We start from the raw sequence: 12,039 nt of genomic DNA on the forward strand, positions 1-12,039 counted from the left end.
TTAAATAAAAATTTTAAAAAATAATAATATGCTTGACGTTATGCTGCATGAACTAACTCAGGCGCATTAAAGACAAATACTAAGACCATTGTTGTAAAACCAGAAGGATAATCAGTAAGAATTGTACTGATATACAAAGAGGGAATGGGAAGGAGTAAGGAGTCTGAGGGTGGGAAGGAGCAGACATCACGGGGTCACAAATTTGGTTGATGGAAGGAGAGGGCGACAAAAAAAATCCAATGTACATGAATGAAACAGAATGTAAACAGTATTTTCCTTCTTGATAAACACATGGTTTAGACAGTATTTTCCTTCTGCAAAAGGAAGCTCTTATTCTCATGTGAATTCTGAGTTCCTTGAAAAAAAATTTCCTAACATAGTAACAATTTGCTTGCTAGGGTTTAGAAGTCCCTGGGAGGTGCAAACACTTGGTTGAAGGTTTGAGTTCACCCGTGAGTGTCTCAGGAGAAAAGGCCTTGGAGGGCCACTTTCAAAAAACATGCCATTTGAAAACTCTACAGAGCAGTCAGGAGTGGTCTCTAGAGAGTAAGTATTTATTACCAATCATTAACTAGACTCCTCATCTGCTGATGAGAGAGTAAATAAAATGAGGTCTGCCATCTCTCCAGGGAGCTCTGGTGGCCTAGGCCATAGGGAGCCGCTCTGCTAACCCAAAGATGTTGGGTCCTGGTGGTTCAAATCCACTAGCAGCTCGCAATCTCCTGTGAGATTTACAGCCTCCGAAAACCCACTGGAGGATCAACTATGAGTCAGTTTCAATAAGAACTTATGGCAATAAGAGTCAGTTGAGGGCTCTCAGCTGATAAACTGAGGTTGTTATTCAGGATCCTAATACTGATTTTCCTATCAGAGAAACACATGCATCAGTTCAGTTGATACTTATATTTCTTGCAGCAGATTAATAATTTCACTTTGTATATGTTGTGCTGGTCGTCATTTCCATGACTTCATACCGATTGCCTCATAGTTATCAGTGTTTGAGCAGACTCCACAGCAAATTGCCCTATTCTAGCTCTTTTGTGTAGGTAGCCAACTCATCTCCTTTTCATCCCCGTGTCCTTAGGATCCAGATGGACTCACTCTGTAAGTCAGAGAGACTCCTGGGTGCTCCCCATCCAACTCTTCACCACTACCAGGAAGCAGGCTAATGCTTGGGGGACCAACACGAGGGGTATCTCAGGAGAACAGAACAATCTACACAATTATGACCTTTAAGTCCCTAGTAGGCCCCAAGAGAACAACATGCATAAGCCTAAAGACAAAACCCACAGCCTGCAGAGGTCCTCCTGTGGCAGGCTGGTGTTAAGCGAGGCTCTGGCAATATTGGTGAGCTGGCATCTGTGAAATGTGGCTTCAAATTATTTCTTAGTCTCTCCACTGAGAAGATATGCTTAATGCAAATGGGATGTGCAAAGGTGATTGTTTTTTGCCTAAAAAAATGACAAGAAAATACTGTGAAGAGGAGAGGCTACTAACATTTCAAAGTATCTAAATGTTAATGGCTGAATAAGTTAAGGACTGAATGTGTACCTGTAAATGTACTGAGTCTTTCTTAGCTCAGAAATCAATCACCCTAGATTCTCCTGCTGCTACCTCTGCTTAGCTTCAATTCCCCCGCATAGGTAGTTGTTGTTTTTGTTGTTGTGTGCCATCCAGACAGAATTGACTCATAGTTTATTCTCCAGGTTTTCAGAGACAGTAAATTGCATGGGAAGAAAGTGTCCATCCTCCCATGAAGCAATTGGTAGCTTTGAACCACAGAATTTTAGCATTGGAATGAAGCTTCTTACCACCAGGCCACCGGAGCTCATAGTATAGTATTAGTGGGATTCATATTAGAACAATTTTCATGGTGGACAATGTTAAGAGCACATATAGTTCACACACACACACACACACACACACCCTCATCAAGAATGCATTTCAAATGTAAAAACAAAAATGCTGTTGTTGTAGGACTAGTCTTGATAACAATCCACATTGTTAAAAAAATAAATCACCCTTTGAAAGTTTACCTGTTTTCCTAATAATAGCAACGGCCAGGTGAGGTTATCCCACACTCTAGCAGACCTGACCTACCATTCTCACTTGCTGAAGAACTCTAAGGAGCCATGGCTCCTATAGCTCTAGCCCCATCACCCCGCACATATGGTTGATCCAGAAGCATTAGACTGACCACATTGCACCACACCACATCACACAGATCGTCCTTACCAAAACAGACTTATGGTTTGCTTGTAGTCTGTCAATGGCATCTTTATTTAACCTGAGTTTCTGCTCCAGGTCCAGCTGGATGCACCGAAGTTCAGCCTAGAAAGAAGAAAGAAAATTTTTGAGAAAGGAGTCCAGTCTATCAGAAGTTCCCCACAGGTTAACAGTCCTATCTATCACTGGGGTTCTAGCCCTTTTTCAATGAAAAAGAAAATGTGAACCATCGTGCTGCTTCCTGGAGCCAGCCTCAAGCCCACTAAAGAGAGGTCCAAAGGTCCTAGGTCCTAGAGGACCTAGGTCTGCTAGGTGCCTTCCTATGACTGAACAGTAAGCACCTGCTCAAATGTATTGCATACATATGTTCTGTTGGTCATCATTTCAGTCATTTCATATGGACTGCCTCATAGATCCTTAACAGAACTATATTATTGTTGTTGTTGTTATGTGCCATCAAGTTGCCTGTGACTCACAGCAACCCTATGTACAATAGCTCTGAATCCTGCCCTATTTTGAGTCCATTTCATTGTCCCCGACATTTCTACCCCTTAAACCCCAGTTACTGAGTCAATCCGTCTCATCCAAGGTCTTCCTATCTGGCACTGTTCCTTCACCCTTCCTAGCATGATGTCTTTCCCTCCTGGCCACATGCCCAAAGTTTGTGAAACAGAGTTTCGAAATCCTTGCCCCCAAAGAGCAACTTGGTTTCACCCTCTCTACAACAGACCTGTTTGTTCTCTTCTACAGATGGTAATATTGAGACACTTATCCAACTGTCACACACTTAGTCAATGGATTAGAACCACAAACAGTAACCACATAACATTGAGTTTATTCTAATCCCAGTGGCCCCATGCTTGTCAGAGAAAAAAATGTTATCCCACTGGGCTTTTCATGGATGATTTTTCAGAAGCAGAGCACTTATGCTTTATGTTCTTAGGTGCCTTTGGTTGGGACTGAACCTACAGTTTTTTAAATAACAGTTGAGCATGTTAACAGTTTGCACCACCATTGATTCAGTATGATCTCACAGGAGGTCATGGCATGGAGGGGCAGATTCTGAAGCCTGATGATCAGGTAAGAATCCCAGTTTTTCCACTTAGTAGAAGATGAGATGTTTGAACCAGTTTACTTAGCATCTCTACACTTCTATTTCTTCTCTTGTGAAATAAAGTACATAGTTCATTTTATTGAGTAAGAATTAAATGAGATCATATGTGTTGGTTAAGACCTCAGTTTAGAATCTGGTACATTGTAAATCCCCCAGAAATATCAGGGCTTGTCATTATCACTACTGTCCTTTTTATCACCTCCAAGGCTGCTTGCATTGCAAACTCTGTTCTCTGCTGATGGTGACACAGCGAGCAGCCCGCTCTCCACCAACCTAGGCCAGTGGCTGCCTGAGACAACAGGTCTGCAATGACCCAGCGTCATCTGCTTCCTGAAACACAGTAAGCACTCCCTGACAAAACATACGCCAATGTGGCACAAAACTTAATCCTCTCCAAACTGCCAACGCCTATCATTTTCTTACTTCCACACAGGCATGAGACAGCAAAAAATGAGAGTGAGATCATATTTAACTGCTTTTAATAACTACTGTCTACATTAGAAACTATGAGTCATTATGCATTATTGAAACTCAGTGTGCATAAATAGAATGTCTCTCCCATCTCCCACTGAAGTTTAGGGAAGCTCAGGTCTCTTAAGGAAAGAAGTGGCTAGAAAGTGACTGACCTCACAAGGCCTCTGTTCAGAAGGCTCTAGGTCACTGATCTGCAGTCAAGCAACTCCAGTGAATACCCATCCCTGAAAGTGGTATCTGAGACCTAAGACCTGAGACCTGAGGAGGACTAGCCTGCGGAGCGCAATGGTGGACCTTGACCCACCTTAGAGGCTTGCCCACTGACCCACTGCACAGGGCAACAGGGAAACATGGACTGCTTGTTTAAAAGGCATAAAAGACACAGTCAAACCCATCCCAGCAATGGGTTCCTGCAGCATGGCCCCTTCACAGCACGAACAGAAAATGCATTTTAAAGCCATCTACCCCAGTAGGATGCAAAGCTGTGGGGAGACACCCCAAATCTTCAGTGAAGAGGCTTCTCCCCATATCTCAACTGCCATAAAAGGAGAAAAGCACCACTAAGTGCCTACTGGGGACCTCTTGGAGTGAGTCACCCCAAGGGAATATACTCCCAATTACAAGAGGTGGAGTCACTGTGAGAAACTAGTATTTCCAGTTAGTCCTGTTTCTGGAAGAGGATAGGGTGCCTCAGCCTCTGGCCTTAGTGTTTCCCCGAAATGCTAGCCATATACACCTCTCATTTCTGATTGGGCCAGCACAAAAGCAGGAGAGCTGCTGAGGCATCAACTCCAATCACGACAAGTTCACATACACAGAGAAGAAAATCCTTCTTGATCTTGTGCAATCCTCACAGTGGCCAGCTTGCTTTCATCCCATCTTCCTGGCTGCTGTGCCAACTCATCCCTCACCTTCCCTGGCCTTGGACTTCACCAGACATGATGTCCTCTTCCAGACAATAATTTCTTCTTCACAGTGTGACTCAGTAAAATTGTTTGGACAACCTTCTGTTGTGATCCAGAGATTCTCTATTAAAAAATTAGTAGTTCACCAGTTTTGTGTTCCTTGTCTAAGTCTGGCAGGGCAGTTCCACTGAAACCTGAACATCACAGATATTTTCCAATACACAAATCCTGTTAACAAAGCTTCTAGCCATCACAGCAGCACACGAGCCACCATAGGTAGAATGGCAAAGATGAGAGACATGTGAGTCCTAGAAGCACAGGCATCTGTGTAGCAAAAAGGCTGGAGCATCCTGCCAATTTCACCAAGGTAGTAACTACCATTATGCAGCTGGAGCCAAATAATGGGGGTAGAAGGCTTGTTATTTGCTGGATTTCCTGAAGCAAATCATTGCACTTCCTTTCCTGTGGTGCTGAGGCACACGAATGTATTACGCTCCTATTCTATCTGTAGGACAAAGGTTGCAGCCCAAGCTTGGTGGCCAGGGCTTGGTGTCAAAGTGTAATTAAGAACAGGAGAAGGAGGTAGCAGAGAAATGGAAACTACAGACAGCTCAGTTCTAGTCAAGTAGTGTCAGGCCCGCCGTGTGGACAGTTTGCATTCCGAATCTGGGACTCTGGGTGCTGACTCCATTTCTCAGAACTTTTTTAACAGTCAAATAAGACACACCCCCTATTGTTGAAAGATTTACTCAGAATACTTGAGGTCTATGGAGAAAGGTTGAGTAATACTGAATCTAAACCACTGGCTAAAATTTCTTGAGAATGGACTTTTCCTGAGAGGTCTCAAATTATCCACCATCTGGCTTCCTGGCTGTAAATAATGCAGGTGTACTGCTTCCCACAAACAGGCATGAATACGTTTTACTTCCAGATACTTGCACTCCTGCTCTGCAAAGAGATTGGCCTAGGTCACATTCTGTCCAGAATTTCTAGAACCGATAAAGCTCAAAAGTCTGCCATTGAGTCAAAACCGACTGCATACCCAGAAGGGGTTGGAAGCTGTGGGAAAGGAGATTGCCCACTTTTGTCCTGCAGAGCCACTGGTGGATTTGAGAGAGGGGTGCTGCCTTCAGGTTCCAGTGCAACCCCTCTACAGACAAGGCCCCTGATTTTGAATGTTGTGCATTTGTAGACTCCAAAGAGCTAAAAAAGGGACCAGCTCAGCTGTTTCTTGCTCCTGCCCTGGCTTCTCACTACTTGAGACCTCTCCCTCTTCTGAACAGGTAGTAAGTGCCTAGGACCTGCCCTTTAACTCTCCACATAACCTGGCACTTGCATTGTCTTTCTATTTAGAGTAAAAGCTCAGCCCAACATTTATACCAGTAAGTTCTGACGGCCTACTGGCTGAGGTGCAACCCCAGAAGCATGCAGTTCAAGTCCATGAGCCACTCCTTGGAAGAAAGATTGGTAATCTCCTTCCGTGTGGTTAACATTTCTGAAAACCTGTCAGAAGGTGAGCTATGGGTCAGTTCCAACATGACGGTACACAACAATAACAACACTTGTACCAAAGGAGAATTCAATAATGCTTTGTAAGTGTGGGTCAGAACGAACAGTTAAATCAGGTCACAAAAAGATTCTTAATCACACAACATACATGAGACACATGAGAGCTCATATTTAGGAAAAGCAGCCTGAGACTCCAAGTAAGGGACTGGAGCTGGCCACCGCCAGGGCAAAGCAGCTGCTCTTGAAAGGAAAGGAGCCTCATGAATCCAGCGGCGGTGGCGACTGCGGCAGAGGGAAATGCTGAGACTCCGTGAGGAAGAGCTGGATTGTGGAACATGTCATTGACCAAAAAATTAGCCATCTCTCAAAACCCAAACAAATGGTTTTGTCCATTGTTGTAGCTAGTAACACTGGAGTTTTCAGAAAGGGCTCACTTGGTTAACTAAGACATCAATAGCTCTGTGAACTCTGGGCAGACTCTTTCCTGATATTTATCCTCATTGTATTTGCATTGCTTTGTTGGGAGTAGGGGTGAGTTTCTAGATGGCAGGGCTTATGCTGGTTATTCACAGCAAATGGTTCATCTTCTTGGCTGCTAATCAGAAGGCTGGCAGTTTGAGCCCACTCAAGGGAGCCTTGGAAGAAAGGCCAAGTGATCTATTGCTGATATGTCAGCCTTCTAAAACCTATCAGAGCACAGCCCTGCACTGACACACAGAAAATCACTATGTGTTGGAATTTATTCATCAGCAATCAGAATGTACAAACAACATGCTTGCTTGACTAACTAGCCTTTAGCACCCTCCAGTACGACCTTCTGCAAGTAACTCCAGCAAGCTCAGGCTGGCTGAAGGCAGCCCTGGTTACCGATTACAGGTGATAACATTTTCAGAATAATGTTGGTGAAGTACCACCAAGGTACTATATCTCCTGTTATGAGGCTTTTTGCAATCTTTTGGCACCTGAGATTTGGAGGCATTATCCAGAGGGGATCTACACTTAAAAGTAAGCCTATTTTCTGAGCTGAAAACAAGGACTCAGAAAAAAGGACATGAGCTCTCTATGATGACCAGAGAGCAGAAGTCTGTGAATTGGCCCCAAAAATCTGGGGTCCTGAGCCAATACCCATGATTGCCATTCAGTCCTAGCAACCTGTCCAGCCATCATTATATGATTTTACACATCTCTCTTCTAGGATATCAGAATTTGGGATTCTGGACATGGATCTGAGCAAATAATTGCTACCCAGAGTCAGAATTACTTCAAGTCTCTAAAACATCAGGTGTGTTGTGTTTAAAATTTATACTTATATGTGCTATTACAGACATAAGATTTTTTTTAATGAAAACAAACAAATATATATAGTATTCTGCCTCTGGGGAAGAGGGGTGTGAAGATCTGGAATTAGAAGGAGACCATTTCGTGGTATAACTTACTGCACTCTTTGGTGGAGATAGCCTTTAACTTGTATCTGGGGTAGGGGATGTTTGGGGTTGTTTTGTTTTTACCAAAAATAACCCCCAAGAAAAGAAGTAGGACACATCTCTGGCATAAATGTGGCAGATTGACAGTGTCACAAAAGAAAGCTGGTTACAACATTGTGATTTTGGGGTCCTCTGGTAGGATGGCTTTCCGTAAGTGTTCATTCTTTACTCAGTGGCTTAGTTGATAGTCTGACCATGGACAAATATGGCAGATCTAATAAAAGCTCCCACCTCCTAGAGCTCTATAAAGATTTCAGGAGAAAATTCACATAAAAAGCATTTAGCACATCATAAAGCCAAACCCAACCCATCCCATGAAGTCAATTCCAACATGGGCAACCCCAGTCACGGTAGAACTGTGCCATAGGGTTTTATGGTCTGTCACTTTTACAGACGCTAATTTCCAGAGTTTTCCTCCCTGGCACCACTGGGTGAGTTCAAACTACCAACCTTTCTGTTAGGAGCTGAAAGCAAACTGTGCCATTCCAGGAACTTCTAGTACATCGCAATTTTCAATAAATACCGCTTTCACCAATTCTCTGGAAGTTTGGCCCTTTGATTCCTCTGTAGTTGGGGAAATAAAGGAAGGCCAGGACCTGCTTTACTGACAGGATTTTCACAGATCCTGGAAACAGTTGGCAAATTATTTCATGAACTGGAAACAGTGACTCACTGGCATCTGGAATCTATAACTTTCCAGAATAGTTCCTTGTAACACTGGATAGACAAATAGATCTCCAAGGATGGGCACGAGAGAGAAAGCCATCCAAAAGACCTTTCCTTTGCAGATGCCCCCTTTTCTGGTGCCCAGGACTCTCAGGAAAAGAAGTCACTGTGGATCTTCTGGTTGAGGTCAGAGCAAACAGTGAGCTGAGTGAGTATAAACCTGAGGAATGTGAGACAAAAATCAACGATGCTTCCTTACTTGGGGCGGGGGCGGGGGGGGGGTAACGGGGAAAGTGCGCTCACAGAAAGCCAACTATGAGAATCAATGCTTTCCAGCTGGCAAAACAGCACAGAAAGAAAGTTAAAAAGAGGAGAACAAAATGCTTGTGGTAGTTAAATGAAATTTCCAGGAACTTCACTGGGTTCTGAGCTTCAGGGCAAAGAAAAAGTCAGTCTTTTGTGAAGAGTTTCCTTATCTGATGGGATTCAAGTTACAGGCCATTAAAAAGATGCTTCACCACCCAGCCTGAGTCCTCCATCGAGTGAAAAACACCCAGGTAAGCCACACACTCGGATTATGATTGGATCTATGTTTCAAGCACAGTATCACCTTAGCACTTTCCAAGCTCTATGTTTCAGATCAGTATCTCTGGAATGGCACTTTATATGGATCTCTTACTTGGCTAAAGAGAAAACACGAAATTGAGGGAAAGGTTGAACTCTTGAATTGTGAATTTCTGCCAAAATTCTCCCTTCATGAGCTGTCTACGGAAATACTATGCAGATGTTGTTTGGACTTGAACACCCACATCAAGCCGCGTGAGAACAGGAAACTAGCAACATGAGAAGCAAGACACGGAACTATCAGGGACAAGGTGACAGATGGCAACAGCGTGATCTACTTGAGACAAGTTCTGGAGCCAAAAGCAAGAGATATTTGCTTTACCGGACTAAAGCCAAGCACTCTTGAAGTATAGCAGGACACTGGAGTGAAGCGAGCGGCCCCTGGAGCTGCCACAAAGGCCCCCAGCTGCTCCCTGGGCACCCTCTCCCCAGCCCTCCTCTCCCAGCACTCACCTCCTTGTCCCTGCGCGCTGCATCCAGGGAGACAGCAGCGTGGTCCTTGTGCTCATTCTGGCTGCACTCCTCACAGATGCACTGCTGGTCGGAGTGGCAGAAGGCCACCAGAGTGCGGTGGTGGGCAGGGCAGATGCGCTGGTCCAGGTCCCGCATGGGCTCGGTCAGCTGGTGGCTGTGCAGCTTGCTGTTCTCCTGGTGCGGCCGCAGGTGCTCCTCGCAGTAATTCACCATACACGTCAGGCAGGACTTCACCGCCGCCACCCTGCTGGCCCCCAGGCAGAAGTCACACAGGATCTCCTCCTGGCCTTCCCCCTCGTCCTCGTCTTTACCACCTGGCGTCTCCAGCTCTGCAGTACCAAGGTCCTGTCCCTCAGTCTGCCCTTCCACAGCCCCCAGAGACTTCCACTCCTCTTCGGCTGGACGGGCTGACCCAAAGTCTGAGCTGAGAGGGGTCAGGGTGTGACCCACGACCCCGGGCAGTGGCCCTGGAGCCATCAAATCAAACTCAGCCATCAGGTGGCTCTGCCTCAGCCCTCGGTCCTCTGCCCCTTCAGCTCAGAAACTATGCAGTCAGAGCCAGACAGCAGAGCCACGCCTAGCAGACTGCAGCCTTTAACTGTTTCCGCCCTCTGGAGGGAGCTCAGTTACTCATTACTTTGCCTCAGGCCAACAGCCAGCTGTGGTGACACAGGCAGTTCAATGGCTGGCCTCTGGAGAAGGCCAGCTCAGAGACACTCCTCACAGGTTCCATCCCCTCCTGGGGCCCAGCCCTGAAGCTTCTTCAGTGACTCCTTCCCAGCCCCCAGGATCTGCTGAAGACAAGGTGTTTCCTTCGAGGTACGGGAAGGGAGTGGAGATTCCTGAACTCCTTTGTGAGCCTGGTTTACTTTCCAGGGCTTTGCAAGCAAAATGTTTTTCTTTTTAAAAGGGAACCAAAATGTAAAAGATCTGAGGCAAAGGTGTGCCATTGACCCCCTTCCCACCTCACAGGGTGACTGTGAGATCACTAGGGAAAGGACACTTGAGTTTGTCCATGTCACTTGCCTTACACACCCTAGGAAACAGGCTACACACAGGTGGGTACGCAGTAGAGGTCAATAAGTGGAGGAAGAACCTTATCGCCTCATACAAGGAGCTCCCTCCAGGTCTTCCTTTTCCATCCTGCCCTGTGGTTCCAAGAGAGTACTTGACACTGTCATCAAGAAACAGTCCCTTTGTCCACTTAATAAAATGTGAAGTATTTAGCTCTCTCAAAGGAAGAGGTTCCTGGGCATGGCTACTGAGTGGGGCTATGTGGTAGTCTTAGCATTTGACAGATGAGCACCAAAGAACTCAGGGTTATTTCAGAGTACCTGGGCCCAACTCATGCATCAGGAAGGAGTTCCACAGTTCCCCCCACCCCCAGGGTTCCTTCTCACTTTACATATAGATTTGGCCTCTGTTTTGAATAACTAATGGTGGAAGTGCAACCAGGGTGTCCCTTAGCAGCAAGGATGGTGAAACTTAGTCTCACATACTTCGAGCATGTTGTTGGGAGGGGCTAGTCCTTGGGAAAAGACACCATGCAAGGAAAGGTAGAGAGCAAAAGTGAAGAAGACCCTCAACAAGATGGACTTACACCGTGACTGTAACAATGAGTTCAAGAATATCGGAGAGAGCGAAGAGGGCACAGGATAAGGCAAGGTTTGAATCTGCTGTGAACAAGGTCACTATGAGATGTAGTCCACCAGACAGTAACAACAGTAACGGAATAGGAAGGCACAGGGTCAGGAAAAGGGGGTTCAGCTAACCCTAGGTAGGGCTCAAGGGTGGAGGTAGTTCCACTGTTGCATTCTCAGTGATTCTGTACACCTGAGGTGGGATCTGCATCATCTGGATTAATGCAAATAAACACAGAGATTCTGCTTGTCACTCACCAGGGAACTTCAGAAATGCACAGGCTATTCAGAGGTAGAAGGCATAGAAGAAGAAAAAAAAACCAAAATAGACGTCATTGCTATCAAATTGAAATCAACTCCTAGCTGACCCTCCACTGGGTTAGCAGGGCTATAAATCACACAGGAAAAGACTGCCCATCCTTCTTCCAAGGAGCTCCTGGGTGAATTCACACTCTCAGAAAAGAACTGACTTCGACTAGGCCGCCAGAGAGTCCTAGAAGGCACGGAAGACTGGAAACCTCTGTTTCATACACCAGTATGCAGCAATATTGACTATATAGCGGAAAGGTAAAAAACAACTCCACTCTTTTATCAACAAATGAATGGGTAGACAACACATGGTGTGTACATACAATAAATATCACTTTGCTATACAGAGAAATGGAATTCTGACATGTGCTACAACATGTATGAACCTTGGAAGAGGCTGCTGAGTGAAATAAATCAGACACAAAAGAACAAATATTTGGGCATGTTGTCAGGAGGGACCAGTCCATGGAGAGGGACATCATGCATCATGCTTGAAAGGGTGGAGGGACAGAGAAAGAGAGAGAGACCATGGATGAGATGGATTGATTCAATGACTGGGGAAATGAGAATAGGTGTGCCAGAGACAGTAAAGTTGGCACAGGATAGAGCAGGCT

The 12,039-nt window shown here is 45.3% G+C and overlaps 1 protein-coding gene across 1 annotated transcript in view; it reads right to left on the reverse strand.

Moving 5' to 3' along the window:
• Positions 1–10,004, reverse strand: part of FBXW10 (F-box and WD repeat domain containing 10) — a 101,310-nt gene extending 91,306 nt beyond the window's left edge. The window contains exons 1-2 of the mRNA XM_006898572.1: positions 9,456–10,004; positions 2,236–2,331 (exon numbers count right to left, since the gene is read on the reverse strand). Of these exons, the coding sequence (XP_006898634.1) occupies positions 2,236–2,331; positions 9,456–9,971 (612 nt within the window). The 5' untranslated portion in view covers positions 9,972–10,004. The remainder of the gene's footprint in view (positions 1–2,235; positions 2,332–9,455) is intronic.
• Positions 10,005–12,039: the final 2,035 nt, after the last annotated feature.

Source organism: Elephantulus edwardii, unplaced genomic scaffold (assembly GCF_000299155.1).
Source record: "Elephantulus edwardii isolate Elephantulus edwardi_28Jun2011 unplaced genomic scaffold, EleEdw1.0 scaffold00233, whole genome shotgun sequence".
Taxonomy (NCBI): domain Eukaryota; kingdom Metazoa; phylum Chordata; class Mammalia; order Macroscelidea; family Macroscelididae; genus Elephantulus; species Elephantulus edwardii.